Source organism: Xenia sp. Carnegie-2017, unplaced genomic scaffold (assembly GCF_021976095.1).
Source record: "Xenia sp. Carnegie-2017 unplaced genomic scaffold, XeniaSp_v1 HiC_scaffold_63, whole genome shotgun sequence".
NCBI lineage: Eukaryota > Metazoa > Cnidaria > Anthozoa > Malacalcyonacea > Xeniidae > Xenia > Xenia sp. Carnegie-2017.
In genome coordinates, this window is record NW_025813530.1 from 66636 (window position 1) to 92500 (window position 25865).

Genomic DNA, 25865 nt, shown 5'->3' on the forward strand with positions numbered 1-25865 from the left:
TATTTTCATCACTTACTGAGTAATTAATCGCTTGGTCACAAAAATATAAGAAGATCATCTGAGCATGCGCAGTACGCTTGGGCATGCGCAGCACGCTCAAGCATGCAAAGTCCACTTGACCAATTGTCCGAGTTGATAGTCATGGAAACGACCAACTACATTTACTAGCATCAATTAGGAGTATATAACTTGCTTATTAACAAACTATTAAAGATCTCAACTGAGCATGCGCAGTTAAATTGATTGGCTGCCAATGTTCATGGTCATGGCAACGACCAATTGCATCTACTAGCCCCGATTTTGAAGTAAATAGCATGTTTAGTAACAATTTAATGGAGAAATCATCTGCGCATGCGCTCGAGCATTCGCAGCCCACTCGACTAATTGTTTATAGTCATGGCAACGACTAACTAGATGTACTTGCACTACATCTGGGGCAATTATCCCACTTAATCGCAAATTATCAAAGAAATTATCTGGGCATGCGCAGTTGTGACTTTAATAATACCACAACTTTCGTAAGCCTCTAAATTTTTGTATATATAAATATAAATCTATAGCTTCATATAGTAGATGTACACTAGCAGTGGAAGCTGGGTGCGATATAGTATGCAGTGGCTTAGGGGTCCACACTTCGGTGGCGACCGCACTCTCCATGCGTACCCCGAGCAAAGCCTATCGCAGGTGATCTCGGGGTCTGATGGGCGGAAGCTTGCTATTGCATCTCCCAAGTAGGATAGCGTGGAGGGGCCGAAATCTGCTACCGAAACGTTAACATGCCGCGTTTTAGTGCCTTACGCTTAAGAAGGTATCGGGAAGCATGGACCGAAAACGGGTTTTTCCTTTCAAAATTTGTCTTTTTCTTTACAAGAATTCTTCTCATAAAAGAAACTAGAACATACTGCCAGGGTTCAGACAACTTCTGAAAATCCCCGGCGTAGTTTCGTTTTCTTTGTAAAACGAGAAGAATACTAACTTGAAAACATGAAGACTGGGTGACATAATATTTACCATAAACTAAGACAAGAAATGTTTATTTTACTCTGTGACATCACTTTACTTTAAAGTGAAAGGTTTGAACATGGGAGTATCGTTACATGTTTGTAGATGTAGATCGTCCAGGTTAGTAAAGTCCTGAAAAGAACTGTTGTTGTTGATGCTGACTCTAAAGATGACTACCGCTAAGGTGTTAAGAAGTCAGTCAACATCAACATCAACAGTCCTTCGCAGGACACCACTAACCTCGACGATCTACATCTACAAACATCTACTTCACTTACTCGGCTATCTTCTTTAATTCAAGACTACAGTGTGTTACATCGTTGTCGACAAAGCTACAATGGAAAATAGGGAAAAAAAGTTGTACATCGGAAAAGAAAACCATGTCATCAACATAGAAGTGAACAAAAAAATTTCTAACAAACACCGTCAATTTTCGTCAAAATAAAATTTCGTGTATTTTTCAGTTGTACCTTAAATCCAAAATTTGAGTGGCTGGTGATATGATACTGGTCTGTGATGAAACGGTGAACATTAATTTTGATTATTAAAAATTATCTACAATGCAATCGTTTGCAATCAATTTCTATATAGCTGCACACCTCTCTATTTAAGCAACATGTTTGTATAACTTGCACAAACGACTATATTGTGGTATGGAAATAAAGCAGTAGACGTAAAGGTACAAAGTACTGAGAAGAGGGATATACTTCACGAGGCAAATTGTTGTTTTATATTGTATATGATGACAGGTTGCGGTAAGCCATTTCGGCGTTCCTTTGGCCAGAAAACATAATTGACCGGCAGCCATTTCGTTGATCACGTGCACAAGAAGACATAAGTTACATACAAACAAATGGTAAATTTTGTAAATAGCTTTGGCTGATGGCGGACCAATATACTGTTTGATGTCGGCTCTGTGGGCGAACAAATAGCGAAGTTAGATGAGAAAGTGAATTAAAAAACTTTCGAGTCACAAACATATTTTTCAACCTGTCCACGAACGCAACGTCTATGGCTCTAGTTATGTTCGATGTTGTCAATATAATTACATTAGGATGTCTGAAATAAGAAGAAAACAACATTGGGGAAGACTAGGTTTAGCAAATAAACGCATAAATGTAGTTCAAATCAAGACTTCTGTAAATACGTAATTGATAGATAATAAGTATTTGACTGAGCAAAGTTGTCATCAAGCAAGTTTGTTCATGTCATATAAATATTTTCGTGCTTTTACTCCCTGTAAAAGCGACAACATTGTAGAGAAAGAAATAATACATAGTTCTAAAGATAGCAAATACCATAGTGAATGGTAAATGTAATATAATAAGTTGATAAAGACTGTTGTCTTGGCATTATAAATATCGGTAGATTGTAAATTTTCATTCAGCAGACGTTGACACCTGAGGAGTAGTCTGCCGAAATGCATCGTGTCGTTTAATTTAGAACTATTGGGTTAGTGCTCTTTACTTACAACAGTTCTTGTAAGAACTATCAACTTATTATATTACTTTTACCATTTACTATGGTATTTGCTATCTTTAGAACTATTTTCTACAAAGTCTCTATTTTATTAAATAATACATAACGCAACAACCCTGCCGGCTGGCCTCGCCGTTCATATAACCGAATACAATCTCTTAGTTCACTAAAAAATCCATGAGAACGCAATGTTCGCCGAAATGCATATTCTGCTTATATTTTGCATTTACAGTTTTATATGGTCAATTTGAGTGAGAAATGCATTCACAACACGAATGGCATCTGAAGGTTCTTGTCCGTTCAACGCAGATTTTCTTGCCGATGTTAAACTTTCAACCTTCAGAAGTAAAAGATATGGATAGCAAAGGTATTTTCCTTAAACATTACCGACAAGCGTACATGTGCTTCGGGTATTTTGTGAAACAAGAAACACAAATAGTAAATGATTTCTCATCTATCTGACCATGAGCATTAAGAAAGAAATGTTTAAGCAAAGTTTACCTCGTCGATAAGAACGCAAACTAAAGCTTATTTGTCGTCAATAAACTCTTGAATTTTCTGAAACATTTTCATCATTAACTTTCCACTCTGTTTGTAAGGAAAGATAATGTCAATGTACATTTTAAATTACAGATGCTTTTTTTAATTGGATATGATCATTTTGTGATACGGAACTAGATTTATTAACTTCAACGACATCTCAATCCCAGGTATATAAATGTCAGTTTTCTGAACTGATATTTTGATGTGAGCCGTGCATTTTATATTGACAGGGGGTGACGACAAAGGTTTCACGGAAAATTTATGGCAATGTAATTTTTGGTTCCAGAGGATTTTCGCACTCGGTGATGTTGCTTTGAGCTATTCAAAATGATGCCTACCTCGGAAAATAAACTGTGAATGTTTATTTCAATAAGCTGGCCATAGTTAAATCTAAGGATTCAAAAGTAGAAACACACTTTAATTTATAGTTCATAATCCTTAGGTAGACGACAATTTCATTAAAAACAAAGTAAAGATAATGCCAAAAGAACATCTTGTAAACTTAAATAAAGTTACAAAGCAAAACAATTGAAAGTGTAATATTTACATTTTAATCGTCTTGTTTTCTAAATTTGATGTTGAGTTTACAACATGTCCTTTTTCGGATTATACTTTGTATTTATAATTCACGACATAACAATAAAATTACGTGGCAATATTAGTTGCAGTACACACATGGATAGTAATGGATTGCGATTTACGTAACATCAAAATAAAATGTAGTGTTTTTACCTTTTAGAAAGTCGTATGGATAATTTTGAGCAAGCGCCTTGCATAAGGATGTTTCACCAGTACCGGTTGGCTCTGTGAAAGTTTTAAAGAAAAGCTCAACTCATTCTTCTGGATATTTGCAGTAGATCACGTGAAGACAAACATGATGTACTATGAGTGGTAAATGCTGGTGTTTGATTGGCTTCGTTGTTTGTTTTCGAGTGACGTCACAGCGGTACACAAACATGGTAGCCTTGACGTCATTTAATAGTTGGCTCGTTAAAACACCATCACGTCTCTCGCGTTTCATTCTATCTGATTGTAGCTAACTTATTCTTATCAATACTTTGATATGTGATTTTTCAATCTTGAATGTTATGAGTGATAAGAGATTTACTCCGTTAAGATGAGAGTTGTTACAAAGTCAACACACGCAAAAATAGAATCTAATTTGATTCGTAAAAAGATACACGTGACGGACGATGACGCAAGGACTCACGTCTGGTTACCAAGGAAACTAACTTACCATGCAATAAGGTAACTTTATTTCACGAGATGATGTTGAAATCCACGCCTCTAAAATATGATTCAAACACGTGACTAATATATACTTTGAAAATGTCATTGTTTGGGAGTGATTTTAAAAAGATGGAAAAACGAACGATTTTGCAATTTGGCTTCTCTAAAAAGTCTTCAGTTCAATAGAAAATAGGAGAAATTAGGAAAATCCTTAAAAAATCTATTTGACGTTTTGACAGCTAACTGTTTAAACGTTAACTTATTTCGGCGCTAAAGACGTCCTTAACAAGCTACAATTTAAACTTCGCTCACGAGAGAAATCATTAAATGTTCATTATGAAGAACAACCTGATTTTTCACATCCGAGTCAAAGAGCAAGCTTTCCCACAAGCCCTGAAAATCCTCTAAAAATGATGAATTAATTGTATTAGTTGCTAATACTTATAACTCGTGAAAGCGAAAAGACCTGGGACTGAAGTGAGTTGACCACCTGCAGGCAAAATTTACCCACCTGTAGGCAAAAGCCAGTTGTCTGGAGCAGACATATCATCCTCAAGTTCTTCATATCCATGCCCCCCATCATGAAGTTGATAGACATGATACTTCAGCATAACTTTTTTCAAATCAATTATCTGTTAAAAGAATTATGAAGGTTTGACAGAAATATGTACTTCATGTAAATCTTCATTATCAAACTAAGTCAATCCTCTAAGAGTTCTTGCATTTTCTTTTCCGTGGGGGTTCAACAAAAAGGGATGTGTGACATACCAGGGGGGTGTGAACAACCTACTCTCACACATGCGAAAGTAAATATTGTCTGATCATAGGGTCAATAACCTTGCCATATGTTGAAAAATTATCTGTGTCATACACAATAGTTATGCTCTTGACATGTTCCATTAAAAAGGATCAACAAATTCTACGAAACATGAGTCGCCATGAATTGTTTTCATGTTGATAAGAAAGTCTTTGACAAGCTTTATAATTCTATACTCTGGGATAGTGCTAAAATAAAGTGGTAAATACTATTAAGATGTTAATGCTTATTATCAAATTGAATAAATGGTTTTGTTCACGTTTTGACAGCACAGTGGTATTTGAAGAAGTGAGTCTGTTGAAGCACAACATATGACCAGTGACGTCAATCTAGTAACATATTAAAATTATTCAAGTTTCTTTACAAAACAAAAACATGATTTGTTCATTACCTAGTTTCACCTGTAGCATGGTTTCACTAACACAGACTCACTCAACTAGATTATTACATGAAATGCAATTCAATATCCTTCTGCATACAGTCCTTTGTTCATATTATGAACTAACCTTTCTTTGCATTCATTTACTTCGACGTTTAAGAATGGCTGACTTGGTAAAGGCAGTGCTTCAGAAAGTTCTTGAACTTTATCCATTTTAACGATATTGCTTTAGTTAGAGATGTTATACAAAAGATTATTCACAATATTGGCTGTGTAGGAAAAAAAACTTAAATATCTTTGCTATGTAGAAATAAAAAATAAATATCGTTTCAATTTCCCGCTATGAAACTCAAAGTCAGACTCAGGCATAACAATAACATATATATCTATTACCTTGTTTCAGCTTTCAAAAAAAACTTTATATGTTCTTTAAAATATTATTTGTCTTTCACTCTTTTACAACAGATATGTGGAGAGAAATATTCTTGCGGAGAACGAATGCTTGTGAGGTTTAAAAATTAAAAAATTGTTATGTTGTTTTCTTGGAAGACGATATATAACTTTTACATGAAGTAGTTAACATGATAACGATGGTCAAATGTGGTCTTATTTCTAAGGAAATTTCTCAGAAAAGAATGGCCTATTTGAAGGAAATTTCTGGAAATTTCTCAAAAAATTAATTGTTTGGACAAATTCTTGGGCAATTCTTAAATTTTACAAATTTATATACACGCTTTTAATCGTGCTTGTTTTACAATATTTACAGTTGAGTCATTTTGGAAAACTGTATAAAACAAGATGAAGCATATGAAGTAAGAACAGAAGACTTTGTTACAACGATTCCGTCATTGTAGCAAACATATCCTAGAGCTTAATCTGAGGGGTGATGGCTCACCTGTATCACCATAGGATGCTTCTTGACATACGGTACACTGATAATACGTCAATCATCCCCAAAATAACTGAATAAAACCAACGTAATCCCTTCTCGTATAGAACGTCCTGTTCAAATCCAGCCAATCCAACTGTCTGAACAAAGCAATAATTTTTTTCATGAACTGTTTGAATAGAATATATCTATTTTTGAATGTTGTGTCAAGTGTCAATAAAGTGTTAAAGAAAAACAATAAGCAAAAGTTGGAACATTAACGTCTACGTAATCACAAGCATAAGCAACGAGCGTGCTTATGACTCTCTCGAGGGTTTACAGAAAAAAACATCAAAAATCATATTCTTCTTTTCAATATTTTATACTTCTTTCAGCTTAGGAAACAACATAAAAATAACACCACGCTTTTATGGGCAAATTTATTCCTAAAGCTCCTCCCACCCACTCAAAAGAGCGAAGTTACACCATTACACAGGCTTAAGGAAATGTGTTAGGCATTAGCTGAAAGAAGAACACAAAAAGAACATGAGAAAAACGAAAGAAGATTTCCATGTCTTTCTGTGTAAACTCTGAAGAGAAAAAGAAATAAAGTTTTATCGTTTATGCTTATTCTATTCGTATGTACCATGCATTCAATTTTGTTTTCTCGCGAGACCTAAAAGACCAGGAAAACGGAAATTCTTTTGAATATTGTTTTGTTTATGCTCATGTTGATTCTAATCCTTCATTTATTCTGTCTTGTTTCACAATTAATAATCACTTTTGCTTGTGCTGTAAGACTAGTATGACCAAAGACAGCACCAAAAGCACCTTCTCGTTGTGTAACTTTGCCATTGGAAGTTGAAAAGAAGAAAATCATTTTTCTATGACAGCCACAGGCTAAGAAACTCAATTTTAAAACAAATAATTTAAAAGTGTACACGGTTAAGAATCACTGACGATAATAAGAAAAGATGGCAATGAAGTGAACGCAAGAGCCAGGGTGTCACAATAATTTATGATGCTGAACATACTAAATTATTTGATCAGAGAGCCATGTTAAAGTACTAAGAAGTAACCAAAGTGATTAGTGATTTATTAACGAACATAATAAGTTCATGGTGCGATGATTTCCGATACTGAAAAAATCAATTCATTTCTCTCGTATTCTATATTTCTAGACAACAAAGTTGACTTCAAGATGTTGCTAACGGAAGAAACAGATCATCCTTCGACCCAAAAACATCCTTCTTCATTGTCCATATCAATAATTCGACCGACCAACAGAGAGCTAGCTTATGTTTGATTATTGCCTAGTTCTGACACGTGCTTGATTTGGTAATAACTGGGGGATTTGGTAGTAAAGAGATGTGTTGTACTTGTGCAACAACTGACTGGCGCTTCTATATACCATGGAGTAATTTTGTAGATGTTAGCACAAATCAGTTAACATGCTTTAGAGCATGTTAATATAAGAGTGCTTCTTGCGCTCATATCTTGTGTAAAATTAAAACAAAATCTAATTTACATTAAATCAATCATCATGGTTGAAAAGAGAAATTGCAATACGCTGGCAGAGTATTGCAAAAATCTTTAAACTCAACATCTATGCGAAATGATAATCACGAGCCAGTCAGACTAGCCGTCTACTTTGAATATTTAATGGTTTATTTGTGCCTATGATTGCACTGTTATAATATTGAGGGATGTTATAACAGTGTCTACAAAGCAATAAAAAATTTAACTTCCGGTGATGTTCTAATGTTTGGTAAATGATTTAGCCAAAATAGCTATTTTGTATGATTGTATAGAACTATTGCAATCATAAAGATAATTCCTCGGAGAGGAAACTGTTTCCAAATTTTCGAATCCAACTTGAGGGCTCGTCATGAATGCTCGTCTGTCCATTATGTTCAATGGAGATGATTGACTTCGTTTGAAAAATCTGACAGTAACTTTTGTGCCATAAAAGTAAACCTTTCCTGTAAATGTTTGCAGTTTACAGCTGTTTTCTGGAAATCATCGTAAAGTACCAGTTTTGATAGAAATTTCGACAGATCGTCTGCAAACACTGGTTTTTGAAAATTTATATGCTCCTACAGTTTGTCATGATTGTATTTTAACATTATTCTTACAGTTATTCATGGCACTGAACGATGAAGATTGAGACTGCGGTATGTGTTTGTTTGTCAGTTGTTTGCTTGTTTGCTTCATCATACTGCAACTTTTTCCTCAGTATTTTTCAGATGCAGAGGTCGATAAGATCAAGAATAGCAGAACAGAGATGTAAGCATGTATTTGTTTGTATCGTTCATCAAATCTTCTTTGCTTCAATTTCTTTCAGAACCACATTGCCGTAACCTGTCATTGTCAAGCAACGCTTCTTGCAGTAAGTTAAACCAATATTTATTACTTATTTTGGAGAAGATATTAAAATTTAAAGAAGGCATGTTTCGAGAAGACAAAATTTTCGACTTCCATTCTTCGGTGTTTGCAGATGATCATAAACATGCACAAAACACAAAACATGCACATAAAAGATTTTTACAATATTCTAACTAAACTAGAGAGTTCCCTCGCTCTCTAATTTAGTGAAGAATTTCAAAAGAAATTCAAGTATTCCAAAAGAGACTTCTGCCACCTATTTTGAAATAACTTGCACAAAATTTCAAGCAGCGTACACTTGATATTCTCATAGAAATTTTTTGTAATTAAAATAAGATCATACGTATGTAATATAAAATTTGACTAAATCAAAACAATTTTTCAAATGATAGCCAAGTATTCGAAACTTCGATGTAAACTAATAGAATTTGTATGAATACAATTAATAAGAACTTACTGTTTGTTCATTCTTGGAGGAAGATTGGGTGGTTGGAAATGGCATTAATTTTTTGGGAAACGGATGTTTTATATGGACCGTTTACATTCTATATAATAAGTCGTTCATGTTTTGATTGACGTTGTCAGTCAGTGAATTGTAAGTCAAGATGTATCAACTATGAAATACAACCGGAAATCCTTATATATATGTGTCTCTATGTATTGTGTTCAAGAGTAAAACAATCTTCCTTATTATATTACATTTACCATTCACTATGGTATTTGCTATCTTTAGAACTATGTATTATTTCTTTCTCTACAATGTTGTCGCTTTTACAGGAGTAAAAGCACGAAAATATTTATATGACATGAACAAACTTGCTTGATGACAACTTTGCTCAGTCAAATACTTATTATCTATCAATTACGTATTTACAGAAGTCTTGATTTGAACTACATTTATGCGTTTATTTGCTAAACCTAGTCTTCCCCAATGTTGTTTTCTTCTTATTTCAGACATCCTAATGTAATTATATTGACAACATCGAACATAACTAGAGCCATAGACGTTGCGTTCGTGGACAGGTTGAAAATATGTTTGTGACTCGAAAGTTTTTTAATTCACTTTCTCATCTAACTTCGCTATTTGTTCGCCCACAGAGCCGACATCAAACAGTATATTGGTCCGCCATCAGCCAAAGCTATTTACAAAATTTACCATTTGTTTGTATGTAACTTATGTCTTCTTGTGCACGTGATCAACGAAATGGCTGCCGGTCAATTATGTTTTCTGGCCAAAAGGAACGCCGAAATGGCTTACCGCAACCTGTCATCATATACAATATAAAACAACAATTTGCCTCGTGAAGTATATCCCCTCTTCTCAGTACTTTGTACCTTTACGTCTACTGCTTTATTTCCATACCACAATATAGTCGTTTGTGCAAGTTATACAAACATGTTGCTTAAATAGAGAGGTGTGCAGCTATATAGAAATTGATTGCAAACGATTGCATTGTAGATAATTTTTAATAATCAAAATTAATGTTCACCGTTTCATCACAGACCAGTATCATATCACCAGCCACTCAAATTTTGGATTTAAGGTACAACTGAAAAATACACGAAATTTTATTTTGACGAAAATTGACGGTGTTTGTTAGAAATTTTTGTTCACTTCTATGTTGATGACATGGTTTTCTTTTCCGATGTACAACTTTTTTTCCCTATTTTCCATTGTAGCTTTGTCGACAACGATGTAACACACTGTAGTCTTGAATTAAAGAAGATAGCCGAGTAAGTGAAGTAGATAGATGTAGATCGTCGAGGTTAGTGGTGTCCTGCGAAGGACTGTTGATGTTGATGTTGACTGACTTCTTAACAACCTTAGCGGTAGTCATCTTTAGAGTCAGCATCAACAACAACAGTTCTTTTCAGGACTTTACTAACCTGGACGATCTACATCTACAAACATGTAACGATACTCCCATGTTCAAACCTTTCACTTTAAAGTAAAGTGATGTCACAGAGTAAAATAAACATTTCTTGTCTTAGTTTATGGTAAATATTATGTCACCCAGTCTTCATGTTTTCAAGTTAGTATTCTTCTCGTTTTACAAAGAAAACGAAACTACGCCCGGGGGATTTTCAGAAGTTGTCTGAACCCTGGCAGTATGTTCTAGTTTCTTTATGAGAAGAATTCTTGTAAAGAAAAAGACAAATTTTGAAAGGAAAAACCCGTTTTCGGTCCATGCTTCCCGATACCTTCTTAAGCGTAAGGCACTAAAACGCGGCATGTTAACGTTTCGGTAGCAGATTTCGGCCCCTCCACGCTATCCTACTTGGGAGATGCAATAGCAAGCTTCCGCCCATCAGACCCCGAGATCACCTGCGATAGGCTTTGCTCGGGGTACGCAGGGAGAGTGCGGTCGCCACCGAAGTGTGGACCCTAAGCCACTGCATACTATATCGCACCCAGCTTCCACTGCTAGTTGACATCTACTATATGAAGCTATAGATTTATATTTATATATACAAAATTTAGAGGCTTACGAAATTTGTGGTATTATTAAAGTCACAACTGCGCATGCCCAGATAATTTCTTTGATAATTTGCGATTAAGTGGGATAATTGCCCCAGATGTAGTGCAAGTACATCTAGTTAGTCGTTGCCATGACTATAAACAATTAGTCGAGTGGGCTGCGCATGCTCGAGCGCATGCGCAGATGATTTCTCCATTAAATTGTTACTAAACATGCTATTTACTTCAAAATCGGGGCTAGTAGATGCAATTGGTCGTTGCCATGACCATGAACATTGGCAGCCAATCAATTTAACTGCGCATGCTCAGTTGATATCTTTAATAGTTTGTTAATAAGCAAGTTATATACTCCCTAATTGATGCTAGTAAATGTAGTTGGTCGTTTCCATGACTATCAACTCGGACAATTGGTCAAGTGGACTTTGCATGCTTGAGCAGCTGCGCATGCCCAAGCGTACTGCGCATGCTCAGATGATCTTCTTATATTTTTGTGACCAAGCGATTAATTACTCAGTAAGTGATGAAAATAGGTCCAGCTTGTTGTTGCCATCACTATGAATATGAAAAATTTGTTAAATGACTAAATTTCTCATTATGATTGAAATTTATGATTTCCCAATATGTGACCAAGTGAACCACAGAAGGATGCAAGCTTGTTCTGTTTGTCATTGCCATGATTGTAAACTCGAACAGTTTGTTGAGTTGTTTGTGCATGTTCAGATGAGTTCTCAAATAATTTAGGACTGAGGTTTAAAATATACCGTCTTAATACTTGCAACATAAATAAAATTTAACTTTGTATTACATCTACATTTAAGGCGTAAAGATGTTTTTTCTTTGTTATCGTAGTCAGTAGTTATCAAGTAATGGACCACTCTCAAATAATCACGAATATTGGTTGACTTTTGGTTAGGTTTCTTTGGGAGGCCCTTCTCCTTTGAACTTGCAAGGAGCAGTCAAGCGTCTCACTGTGATAAACCTACGAAGTATTCTTTCTCTCATTTTCTTGTTTAGAAAAAGTTATCAACTAAGTGGTCGAACTCTTCGTAAACTACCATTCCTTGCACATGCGCTGTATTCGAAAGTAAGTAATACGAATTAAAGCCTTCACCCGTGTTCTTTGTTGTACATGCATGTACTTATATTGTCCCTCAAACCTACGTAATAGGCGCAAACGATAACCTTAGAAGAGTTTTTGAATAATCTTTCAATGGTTGTCGACAAGCAGTTCAAAGAAAAAGAGAATCTTTGCTCAGTTGGTGAAGAAAAAAGCGTGCAAACGTGATCTTTTTAGCGATTGTATACTTTTTATACATTCATAGTAATATTTTGGATATGTTTTGTTGAAGATTAAGATTTTTGTATTGCTCAATTTAAGTTCAATAAGTAACATAGATCACAAAGTTTGCTAATTTATATTGATGCTTTAAGACTCCTTACATGACGTTTCCGCAACACACCCGAGGTCAAAGTTCGTATATATTAAAATGCAACAATGTGTATAGTTCGTTATTGAGGATAATGTATAGATTATTTTACATAGGGAAAGATATTTATACGCTATAGTTAATTGTAACTGTTTAATTTCAACTTATGTTTACATTAAATGACATCCTTAAGCCAACTTTACTAATATTGATCGCTATTTTCGTGTTATACATCTATAATCATCTTGTTGTTAAAGATTTGAAGCTTTGCTGCGATAATACAGGTTTGTACAGCTATCTCATCTTTGTTTGTTGCCTGCCTGATAGCATGTCGACTCCGGGGACCAGATTTTTTATCGTGATTTATATGACATTATAGATTGTCGTACGTCTATCTAATATCTTGAGTATAAACGATATGTTTTGAAAGATGAGTTTACATATACTCTAGCGTAGTGTCTTCATCAGGAGTGATCTGATGTTGAAACTTGAGTCTTTATATACTCCAGTCTAGTGTCTTCATCAGGAGTGATCTGATGTTGAAACTTGAGTCCTTATATACTCCAGTCTAGTGTCTTCATCAGGAGTGATCTGATGTTGAAACTTGAGTCCTTATATACTCCAGTCCTATGTTTTCATCAGGAGTGATCTGATGTTGAATCTTCAGTCCTTATATACTCCAGTCTTATGTTTTCATCAGGAGTGATCTGATGTTGAATCTTGAGTCCTTATATACTCCAGTCTAGTGTCTTCATCAGGAGTGATCTGATGTTGAAACTTTAGTCCTTATATACTCCAGTCTAGTGTCTTCATCAGGAGTGATCTGATGTTGAAACTTGAGTCCTTATATACTCCAGTCTTATGTTTTCATCAGGAGTGATCTGATGTTGAATCTTGAGTCCTTATATACTCCAGTCTAGTGTCTTCATCAGGAGTGATCTGATGTTGAATCTTGAGTCCTTATATACTCCAGTCTTATGTTTTCATCAGGAGTGATCTGATGTTGAATCTTGAGTCCTTATATACTCCAGTCTAGTGTCTTCATCAGGAGTGATCTGATGTTGAAACTTGAGTCCTTTTATACTCCAGTCTAGTGTCTTCATCAGGAGTGATCTGATGTTGAAACTTGAGTCCTTATATACTCCAGTCTTATGTTTTCATCAGGAGTGATCTGATGTTGAATCTTGAGTCGTTATATACTCCAGTCTAGTGTCTTCATCAGGAGTGATCTGATGTTGAATCTTGAGTCCTTATATACTCCAGACTAATGTCTTCATCTGGAGTGATCTGATGTTGAATCTTGAGTCCTTATATACTCCAGTCTAGTGTCTTCATCAGGAGTGATCTGATGTTGAATCTTGAGTCCTTATATACTCCAGTCTTATGTTTTCATCAAGAGTGATCTTTTATTGAAACTTTCGCTAGTGTTATTTAACCATGTTATCTAAAAACTTTATCCTACATAGTCCATTTTTGTATTTGTGTTTCCACTTGTTTTCTTTAATGTTTTAAAATAATGTTCTTGACAGCAGAGAATTATTCTCATTATGATTTGGTCGTTGGAATACTTTCATCGCGCGGCAACTTTGATTTGAGGCAAAGTTTACGTGAATCATGGCTTGGCTATGCAAGACGACATTCATCTCTAAATAAAAGGTAAACACAGGGAAAACACTGAATTTTCTTAAGGGTAGCTGTAGTGTTTTTTGTATTCAATTAGAGCTACTTAGCGTGTGAAACGTTACAGCAAACACAATATTTGTGAAGGTAAAGTGTAGAACAGTGTTTCAAATTGGCCTGTCGCGTTTACAACGAATTTCTTTAATACCAGAGAACGTTTACAACGTATTTCTTCAATACCAGAGAACGTTTACAAAGTATTTCTTCAATACCAGAGAACGTTTACAACGTATTTCTTCAATACCAGAGAACGTTTACAAAGTATTTCTTCAATACCAGAGAACGTTTACAACGTATTTCTTCAATACCAGAGAACGTTTACAACGTATGTCTTCAATATCAGAGAACGTTTACAACGTATTTTTTCAATACCAGAGAACGTTTACAAAGTATGTCTTCAATACCAGAGAACGTTTACAACGTATTTCTTCTATACCAGAGAACGTTTACAAAGTATGTCTTCAATACCAGAGAACGTTTACAACGTATGTCTTCAATATCAGAGAACGTTTACAACGTATTTTTCAATACCAGAGAACGTTTACAAAGTATGTCTTCAATACCAGAGAACGTTTACAACGTATTTCTTCAATACCAGAGAACGTTTACAACGTATTTCTTTAATACCAGAGAACGTTTACAACGTATTTCTTCTATACCAGAGAACGTTTACAACGTATTTCTTCAATACCAGAGAACGTTTACAACGTATTTCTTCAATACCAGAGAACGTTTACAACGTATTTCTTCTATACCAGAGAACGTTTACAACGTATTTCTTCAATACCAGAGAACGTTTATAACGTATTTCTTCAATACCAGAGAACGTTTACAACGTATTTCTTCTATACCAGAGAACGTTTACAACGTATTTCTTCAATACTGGAGAACGTTTACAAAGTATTTCTTCTATACCAGAGAACGTTTACAACGTATTTCTTCAATACCAGAGAACGTTTTCAACGTATTTCTTCAATACCAGAGAACGTTTACAACGTATTTCTTCAATACCAGAGAACGTTTACAAAGTATTTCTTCAATACCAGAGAACGTTTACAACGTATTTCTTCAATACCAGAGAACGTTTAAAACGTATTTCTTCAATACCAGAGAACGTTTAAAACGTATTTCTTCAATACCAGAGAACGTTTACAACGTATTTCTTCAATACCAGAGAACGTTTACAACGTATTTCTTCAATACCAGAGAACGTTTACAACGTATGTCTTCAATACCAGAGAACGTTTACAACGTATTTCTTCTATACCAGAGAACGTTTACAAAGTATGTCTTCAATACCAGAGAACGTTTACAACGTATGTCTTCAATATCAGAGAACGTTTACAACGTATTTTTTCAATACCAGAGAACGTTTACAAAGTATGTCTTCAATACCAGAGAACGTTTACAACGTATTTCTTCAATACCAGAGAACGTTTACAACGTATTTCTTCAATACCAGAGAACGTTTACAACGTATTTATTCAATACCAGAGAACGTTTACAACGTATTTCTTCAATACCAGAGAACGTTTACAACGTATTTCTTCTATACCAGAGAACGTTTACAACGTATTTCTTCAATACCAGAGAACGTTTACAACGTATTTCTTCAATACCAGAGAACGTTTACAACGTATTTCTTCTATACCAGAGAACGTTTACAACGTATTTCTTCTATACCAGAGAACGTTTACAACGTATTTCTTCAATACCAGAGAACGTTTACAACGTATTTCTTCAATACCAGAGAACGTTTACAACGTATTTCTTCTATACCAGAGAACGTTTACAACGTATTTCTTCAATACCGAGAACGTTTACAAAGTATTTCTTCTATACCAGAGAACGTTTACAACGTATTTCTTCAATACCAGAGAACGTTTACAACGTATTTCTTCAATACCAGAGAACGTTTACAACGTATTTCTTCAATACCAGAGAACGTTTACAAAGTATTTCTTCAATACCAGAGAACGTTTACAACGTATTTCTTCAATACCAGAGAACGTTTAAAACGTATTTCTTCAATACCAGAGAACGTTTAAAACGTATTTCTTCAATAACAGAGAACGTTTAAAACGTATTTCTTCAATACCAGAGAACGTTTAAAACGTATTTCTTCAATACCAGAGAACGTTTACAACGTATTTCTTCAATACCAGAGAACGTTTACAACGTATGTCTTCAATACCAGAGAACGTTTACAACGTATTTCTTCAATACCAGAGAACGTTTACAACGTATGTCTTCAATACCAGAGAACGTTTACAACGTATTTCTTCAATACCAGAGAACGTTTACAACGTATTTCTTCAATACCAGAGAACGTTTACAACGTATTTCTTCAATACCAGAGAACGTTTACAACGTATTTCTTCAATACCAGAGAACGTTTACAACGTATTTCTTCAATACCAGAGAACGTTTACAACGTATGTCTTCAATACCAGAGAACGTTTACAACGTATTTCTTCTATACCAGGGAACGTTTACAAAGTATGTCTTCAATACCAGAGAACGTTTACAACGTATGTCTTCAATATCAGAGAACGTTTACAACGTATGTCTTCAATACCAGAGAACGTTTACAAAGTATGTCTTCAATACCAGAGAACGTTTACAACGTATTTCTTCAATACCAGAGAACGTTTACAACGTATTTCTTTAATACCAGAGAACGTTTACAACGTATTTCTTCTATACCAGAGAACGTTTACAACGTATTTCTTCAATACCAGAGAACGTTTACAACGTATTTCTTCAATACCAGAGAACGTTTACAACGTATTTCTTCAATACCAGAGAACGTTTACAAAGTATTTCTTCAATACCAGAGAACGTTTACAACGTATTTCTTCAATACCAGAGAACGTTTAAAACGTATTTCTTCAACACCAGAGAACGTTTAAAACGTATTTCTTCAATACCAGAGAACGTTTACAACGTATTTCTTCAATACCAGAGAACGTTTACAACATATTTCTTCAATACCAGAGAACGTTTACAACGTATGTCTTCAATACCAGAGAACGTTTACAACGTATTTCTTCTATACCAGGAACGTTTACAAAGTATGACTTCAATACCAGAGAACGTTTACAACGTATGTCTTCAATATCAGAGAACGTTTACAACGTATTTTTTCAATACCAGAGAACGTTTACAAAGTATGTCTTCAATACCAGAGAACGTTTACAACGTATTTCTTCAATACCAGAGAACGTTTACAACGTATTTCTTTAATACCAGAGAACGTTTACAACGTATTTCTTCTATACCAGAGAACGTTTACAACGTATTTCTTCAATACCAGAGAACGTTTACAACGTATTTCTTCAATACCAGAGAACGTTTACAACGTATTTCTTCTATACCAGAGAACGTTTACAACGTATTTCTTCTATACCAGAGAACGTTTACAACGTATTTCTTCAATACCAGAGAACGTTTACAACGTATTTCTTCAATACCAGAGAACGTTTACAACGTATTTCTTCTATACCAGAGAACGTTTACAACGTATTTCTTCAATACCGGAGAACGTTTACAAAGTATTTCTTCTATACCAGAGAACGTTTACAACGTATGTCTTCAATATCAGAGAACGTTTACAACGTATGTCTTCAATACCAGAGAACGTTTACAAAGTATGTCTTCAATACCAGAGAACGTTTACAACGTATTTCCAGAGAACGTTTACAACGATTTTTTACAACGTATTTCTTCATACCAGAGAACGTTTACAACGTATTTCTTCAATACCAGAGAACGTTTACAACGTATTTCTTCAATACCAGAGAACGTTTACAACGTATTTCTTCAATACCAGAGAACGTTTACAAAGTATTTCTTCAATACCAGAGAACGTTTACAACGTATTTCTTCAATACCAGAGAACGTTTAAAACGTATTTCTTCAACACCAGAGAACGTTTAAAACGTATTTCTTCAATACCAGAGAACGTTTACAACGTATTTCTTCAATACCAGAGAACGTTTACAACATATTTCTTCAATACCAGAGAACGTTTACAACGTATGTCTTCAATACCAGAGAACGTTTACAACGTATTTCTTCTATACCAGGGAACGTTTACAAAGTATGACTTCAATACCAGAGAACGTTTACAACGTATGTCTTCAATATCAGAGAACGTTTACAACGTATTTTTCAATACCAGAGAACGTTTACAAAGTATGTCTTCAATACCAGAGAACGTTTACAACGTATTTCTTCAATACCAGAGAACGTTTACAACGTATTTCTTTAATACCAGAGAACGTTTACAACGTATTTCTTCTATACCAGAGAACGTTTACAACGTATTTCTTCAATACCAGAGAACGTTTACAACGTATTTCTTCAATACCAGAGAACGTTTACAACGTATTTCTTCAATACCAGAGAACGTTTACAACGTATTTTTTCTATACCAGAGAACGTTTACAACGTATTTCTTCAATACCAGAGAACGTTTACAACGTATTTCTTCAATACCAGAGAACGTTTACAACGTATTTCTTCATACCAGAGAACGTTTACAACGTATTTCTTCAATACCGGAGAACGTTTACAAAGTATTTCTTCTATACCAGAGAACGTTTACAACGTATTTCTTCAATACCAGAGAACGTTTACAACGTATTTCTTCAATACCAGAGAACGTTTACAACGTATTTCTTCAATACCAGAGAACGTTTACAAAGTATTTCTTCAATACCAGAGAACGTTTACAACGTATTTCTTCAATACCAGAGAACGTTTACAACGTATTTCTTCAATACCAGAGAACGTTTACAACGTATGTCTTCAATACCAGAGAACGTATTTAACGTATTTCTTCAATACCAGAGAACGTTTACAACGTATTTCTTCAATACCAGAGAACGTTTACAACGTATTTCTTCAATACCAGAGAACGTTTACAACGTATTTCTTCAATACCAGAGAACGTTTACAACGTATTTCTTCAATACCAGAGAACGTTTACAACGTATTTCTTCAATACCAGAGAACGTTTACAACGTATTTCTTCTATACCAGAGAACGTTTACAACGTATGTCTTCAATATCAGAGAACGTTTACAACGTATTTTTTCAATACCAGAGAACGTTTACAAAGTATGTCTTCAATACCAGAGAACGTATACAACGTATTTCTTCTATACCAGGGAACGTTTACAAAGTATGTCTTCAATACCAGAGAACGTTTACAACGTATGTCTTCAATATCAGAGAACGTTTACAACGTATGTCTTCAATACCAGAGAACGTTTACAAAGTATGTCTTCAATACCAGAGAACGTTTACAACGTATTTCTTCAATACCAGAGAACGTTTAAAACGTATTTCTTCAATACCAGAGAACGTTTACAACGTATTTCTTCAATACCAGAGAACGTTTACAACGTATTTCTTCAATACCAGAGAACGTTTACAACGTATTTCTTCAATACCAGAGAACGTTTACAACGTATTTCTTCTATACCAGAGAACGTTTACAACGTATGTCTTCAATATCAGAGAACGTTTACAACGTATTTTTCAATACCAGAGAACGTTTGCAAAGTATGTCTTCAATACCAGAGAACGTATACAACGTATTTCTTCTATACCAGGAACGTTTACAAAGTATGTCTTCAATACCAGAGAACGTTTACAACGTATGTCTTCAATATCAGAGAACGTTTACAACGTATGTCTTCAATACCAGAGAACGTTTACAAAGTATGTCTTCAATACCAGAGAACGTTTACAACGTATTTCTTCAATACCAGAGAACGTTTAAAACGTATTTCTTCAATACCAGAGAACGTTTAAAACGTATTTCTTCAATACCAGAGAACGTTTACAACGTATTTCTTCAAAAGCAGAGAACGTTTACAACGTATTTCTTCAATACCAGAGAACGTTTACAACGTATGTCTTCAATACCAGAGAACGTTTACAACGTATTTCTTCAATACCAGAGAACGTTTACAACGTATTTCTTCAATACCAGAGAACGTTTACAACGTATTTCTTCAATACCAGAGAACGTTTACAACGTATTTCTTCAATACCAGAGAACGTTTACAACGTATTTCTTCAATACCAGAGAACGTTTACAACGTATGTCTTCAATACCTGAGAACGTTTACAACGTATTTCTTCAATACCAGAGAGCGTTTACAAAGTATTTCTTCAATACCAGAGAACGTTTACAACGTATTTCTTCAATACCAGAGAACGTTTACAACGTATGTCTTCAATACCAGTGAAATGTTTGGTAAACTAATCTGATTACCGATATGAGTAACGTTTTAGCAATTGTCAGATCTACGTAGAATCGAATTGGACATTTTTAGCTGACCGCCATTCTTTAAGTAGTGTAGCGTTGTGCGTTTCTATGATGGCCTATTGAATATACCAACAGCAAGGTCTTTAGTTTCGTTTATCAGTTTTGTTCTACACAAGAACAACTCATGCAAACTGCATTCTTTGTCATATGATAAATTTAACTGTGTTGACTAACGTCATTGTATTGAGGCTAAACTCGAATATTCACAAGAAATAACGGTTCACGGTACACTTGCCTAAAATATCCCTTTCTTTGCTGTGGTTTTCTTGGCCAGAGTTCCCAACAACCGTTTCTGTCGCAAAAAAAATTGTACCAGTGATATAACTAAGTAGAATGACTAAATCTGAAAAATAAAGTGTTGGTTACTATTCCATTGTTGTTTTAGAGTGTTGGTGAAGTTCATCGTTTCAAATAATGCATGTTACGTTCCTCCAGAGTTCAGGATTGATCCTTACAAATGCGAAAGAAAGAAAATCGAATCTCCAAGTTTGAAAATTTACTTTGATTTGATAGTTGTGAGGTTTGGCGCCTGGAAAAGCCGATTTAAAACAATATGACGTTGGAATCTCGATGCAGGCGATATGGGTAACGAGGCACATATTTACAAACGTCGAACATAACCTACTATACATGTGATATTTAAAGTTAATCAGTTGCGGATTACTCATTACGAAAAGTAAACCAAGACATTGTTAGTTTTACTTTTGCTGCTTGAACTTGCTAAAAGTGCCGTTTTAGACCATTTATGATGTTGAAAACCGTACGTGCGATTGAATATCGACGAAAAGACTTTCGTACCATCTAGTGTTTAAATGCGCGAGGCTAAGAACTGACGAGGATTTCCTATTTCTGCAGACTGTTTTGATAATTTTAAAGTTTATTTTGAACTATTAATTTCTTTTGTATCGTTCACACTATGTGTTACAAACGCAAGCTAGGAAATGCAAAGGCAAAGGAACGTAAAGAACGCAAACGTTGTCAAGAGACTGAGCTTAGTGGAGGGATTAAATATCACCAGGCCTCGTAATTTTGCCTTAGCCTACATGCTCCGTAATTATTAATCAGCCACTGCTGCGAATTTATCATTGCTGTATGTATTTGTAGCGAAGATCAGACAGTCTTGATGGAAATATGTGTTGCTATCTCTCATGGAGATTTTACCGTCATAGAGGCTGGAACGAGTGCATGATCAAACGTGTTTATATGTTTGTCATATTGATGTTTAGACTACGAAAATGAAGTAATTGCTTACAAACGACCAAATGAAGAAAATTTGAGATATTTTCACAGTGGATCTATCGGATGGGACTTTGATGTGAGTATTAGTTAGTTATTTGTAGCCATTAAGAACTGCTCAACGGACACTGTTGCATTGAACTTTTGGGACCTTCTGAACAAAGTCTGAAACCTGTTGCATAAAGTGTCTGTTTGGCTTCAGGAGTAAAATTTGGGTTGGCAATACAATACAATTATTTTTATACAGATCATCCGTCCCATTATTTTGACTCGTCTTGGCATCTCTTTATCATCGTTGAATTCAAAAAGAAACTCTTCTGTTCGACTCTACGACAGAACAACTAAGGTTAAACCATGCAGTTTATAAATACCGTTTACAAGTTATTTGATCTAAATTGTTTTATCTCGTTTCAGAGCGAAATTATATCTGTTTATTTCTCTTTCCAAGACCCTGGTACAACAGAAAACGGTTCGTCGTTTAAAGCAATTGAAAACTTTATTTTGCCAAAGGTGAGTAACAAGTCGATAATTTATCAAAATATTCAAGTGAATTGTTTGAGCTCGGGAGTATCGTTATCATGTTTGTACAGGTTAGTAGAGTGCTGAGAAGGGCTGTTGGTGTTGATGTTGACTGATGTTTCGACAACCTTAGTGGTTGTCATCTTCAAAGTCGAGTGAGGAGTAAACGTCTGCAAGCAGATAACAAATATGGCAAACCTGACGTTTACTCCTCACTTGACTCTGAAGATAACTACCACTAAAGTTGTCGAAACGTCAGTCAACATCAACACCAACAGTCCTTCTCAGGACTCTACTGACCTGGACGATCTACATGCACAAACATGTAAGATATTGAAGCTTAGTCACAAAGTTAATTATGACTTTGAACTTTTCTATAGAGTTTGAACATTTGGTACGTTTCAAATGCCATTATAGGACTTCAAGGGCAGCGTCGTGTCTGAAAACGTAAAATGTTCAAGTTCTCGATGCAGAAAATGCGAGTATTTTGCCAACATTGAAAACGGAGAGGATTATTTCAATGTACACAAGGTATAAAACCATAAAGAAGTTTTATGTCATAGCCAATTGGAGGTGAATTGTTATGATTTAGAGCAAGTGAAGCGATTTTCTCCGAAAGAATTACTATCCAGTAATAAATGTTTTCTTCGGTGCCCTCTTATCGATATTTGGACTAAATTATTGACATTTTACGATATTGCTAAATACAAGTTTTTCAATGGATATTTATTGTTTATTTTACAACAGATTCTTGAGCACGAGGCTTTATTTCGCTTTTGATGTAGCAAATTCATGTGTATTAATAAACAATTGGTTACTTAATCGATGTTGCAAGCATTACTAATCTACTAGAACGTATATAAAGGGTTTTCCAATTCAATGTTAAATAATTTTATATTTTATAACCCAAACCTACTCTTTTTTCCTAGATAAGACGGATTAACAACGAGTTCGCCGTCTTTCCCGAAGTCGAGGAATCAATTCCTGATGCTAGATGCGTGGATGGGGCTGGAACGTTCATGTATCGACTTTACAGTAGGTGTTTTTATGCTACATTACGTACGTACTGACTTCCTCGTTTTCGCGGTTAACAACGAGAAATTTGATGCAACAGTTGCTCTTAACTGGATTTTTTTCTGCGCACATTGAAAAAGAAACAAAATATCCTCAGCAGTAAAGTGGATTTGTTGCTAGCATTTGTTTGGGAGGAAGCCTCTTCTCAATGTTAGTTTAATTTTAATGAAGAATGCCTCTCCTGTTGTAGCCCACGCATTGCCCCAAAGCCTTATAAGCTGTGAGTCTTTTCCGTTGGAAGCTTGCGAGAATTTTTAATTTTGTTTACTCTTTAAGAGAAGAGAAAATTTTGAAAACAAAAATCCCTTTTTCGGTCCATTTCGATATCCTATTAATTGAAAGGTGGCAAATATCCCTATTACTTTGGGATGTCAATAGCAAGCTTCTGCCCATCAGACCCCTGCGATAGGCTTTTCTCGGGTACGATGCTGCTAAAATCGGATTTGGATATTTGTTGGTAGGGTGGTTTCTTGCAATGAAGTGCAAAGTACACATGCATGTACGTAATAAATTGGATGGCTGTCTCTATGCGATCAAAAGAAGTCATATGAATCCGAAAAGTTAACTGTTTAACCGTAAAATCACTCGAAATGTAAAGTTACTTTCTAGATTGAACCGTGAAAATAAGGTAAAAAGAAAGTTATTATTCACAATGAATTTATGACATAAGGGTATAATTTAAACGATACAAATGGCTTGGCTTATTAAATGCTAACTTTGTAAAATCTATTATAAGAATTAGATAATCCATTTTTTCCATGAAGCTCATGGATACTTTTGTTCATGATATGTAAGTTATATTGTATAAGAGGCTCTCGTTCATCACGAGAGTTATGAGATAGTTACCTTGTAAAAGTTAACATGTAAAAGCGTATAAACATATTTACAGTTGGTTTAAATTATAAGTCATTAAGGCGGAATTTTTTAACTTTTGCAATATCCTTGAATGTTCTAGTTTCTTTTATACAAAAAAAGATTAAATTCAAAAGCAAAACCCTGTTTTCGGTCCATGCTTCCCGATACCTGCTTAAGCCGAGGCACTAGAACGCCGCATGTTAACGTTTCGGTAGGAGATTTCGGCCCTCCACGCTATCCTACTTGGGAGATGCAATAGCAAGCTTCCGCCCATCAGACCCCGAGATCACCTGCGATAGGCTTTGCTCGGGGTACGCAGGGAGAGTGCGGTCGCGACCCGAAACGTCTGGACCCCTAAGCCACTGCATACATATCGCACCCAGCTTCCACTGCTAGTTGACATCTACTATACCTAATATTGGCTTTATATATATATACAAAAATTCAGAGGCTTACGAAAGTTGCGGTATTATTAAAGTCACTACTGCGCATGCCCAGATGATTTCTTTAATAATTTGCGACTAAGTGAGCTAATTGCCACAAATATAGTGCAAGTACATATAGTTAATCGTTGCCATGACTATAAACAATTGGTCGAATGTACTGCGCATGCTCCTGCGCATGCGCAGATGATTTATCCATTTAATTGTTACTAAGCATGCTATTTACTTCAAATTCGGTGCTTGTAGATGCAGCTGGTCGTTGCCATAACTATGAAGTCAAAAACTGTCAAGTGAACTGCGCATGCTCAGTTGATATCTTTAATAATTTGCTAGTAAGCAAGTTATCTACTCCCTAATTGATTCTAATAAATGCAGTTGGTCATTTCCATGATCGTTTACTCAGACAATTGGTCAAATAGACTTTGCTTGTACTGCGCATTTCCAAGCGTACTGCGCATGCTCAGATGATTTTGCGTACATTTATGTGACCAAACGATTTAATCACTCAGAAAGCGATGAAAATAGATCCAGCTTGTCGTTACCATGACTATGAAATTGAAAAATTTGTCAAATGGACTGTGCAGACTCATATGAAGTTTAAAGCCTAGTGCCAAACACTAATATTCCCTCACCAAATATTAAAAGAAAAGATGGTACAATGCTTTATGAATAAATTTCTTTAAAGTCTGTAGCAACTTGCAATCCTCCGTAGATTCTCCGGGAAGAGAGTCGTGACAAAAGAGGAAGAAGAAACTCGAATGTCGGAGTGGCAGCGATTGAAAGACGATGAGAATGAACGTTTACTTAAAGAAAGCAGAACTATTTCTGATATTCTTTTGTTTCAAATGTCGATGTTTACAGAAATCTTCCATCCCAGTTGCTTCAGTTTTTCTCGTGGTAAGAGAGTGTCTGAGACTTTTATATTTTTCATGCCACTGTGAAATTTCTGGCGATAAGTGGACAGTCTCAAATCAACTTTAAACATTATTTTGCCCAAATAACTTGCATTAGTGTATAATTCATCTCGCCAGTATCTCCTTACCTACGACATCAGTCGTCATATGTCATATTGATCTTGCTTCATGTCGGCTTTTCTTTTAAATAGG

At 35.2% G+C, this 25865-nt stretch overlaps 1 protein-coding gene, 2 long non-coding RNA genes and 1 pseudogene across 6 annotated transcripts; 3 read left to right on the forward strand and 1 right to left on the reverse strand.

Moving 5' to 3' along the window:
• Positions 1 to 1225: 1225 nt before the first annotated feature.
• LOC124459027 lies at positions 1226 to 6588 on the reverse strand (annotated as a pseudogene).
• Positions 2789 to 3476, forward strand: LOC124459039. Its single transcript, XR_006953380.1, has 3 exons — positions 2789 to 2848; positions 3115 to 3191; positions 3255 to 3476. It is a non-coding gene; the product is annotated as an uncharacterized LOC124459039 (long non-coding RNA).
• A 528-nt stretch (positions 6589 to 7116) lies between the features above and the next one.
• Positions 7117 to 7847, forward strand: LOC124459041. Its single transcript, XR_006953382.1, has 2 exons — positions 7117 to 7392; positions 7500 to 7847. It is a non-coding gene; the product is annotated as an uncharacterized LOC124459041 (long non-coding RNA).
• A 1638-nt stretch (positions 7848 to 9485) lies between these two features.
• On the forward strand, positions 9486 to 25161 carry LOC124459024 (UDP-GalNAc:beta-1,3-N-acetylgalactosaminyltransferase 2-like). Of its 4 annotated transcripts, none has more exons than XM_047008586.1 (13): positions 9486 to 9726; positions 9802 to 9868; positions 10384 to 10437; positions 12197 to 12266; positions 12351 to 12893; positions 14139 to 14265; positions 21018 to 21118; positions 21859 to 21947; positions 22116 to 22214; positions 22283 to 22378; positions 22805 to 22918; positions 23317 to 23422; positions 25006 to 25161. In XM_047008586.1, exons 5-13 carry the CDS (start codon positions 12776 to 12778, stop codon positions 25113 to 25115), a joined length of 960 nt encoding a protein of 319 aa, XP_046864542.1. In that variant the 5' UTR covers positions 9486 to 9726; positions 9802 to 9868; positions 10384 to 10437; positions 12197 to 12266; positions 12351 to 12775; the 3' UTR covers positions 25116 to 25161. The 4 variants fall into 4 exon arrangements, with proteins under 4 accessions (XP_046864542.1, XP_046864544.1, XP_046864545.1 ...); XM_047008588.1 differs by having other exon boundaries at positions 14142 to 14265; XM_047008589.1 differs by lacking the exon at positions 25006 to 25161 and adding an exon at positions 23923 to 24243.
• The last annotated feature ends 704 nt before the right edge of the window (positions 25162 to 25865 follow it).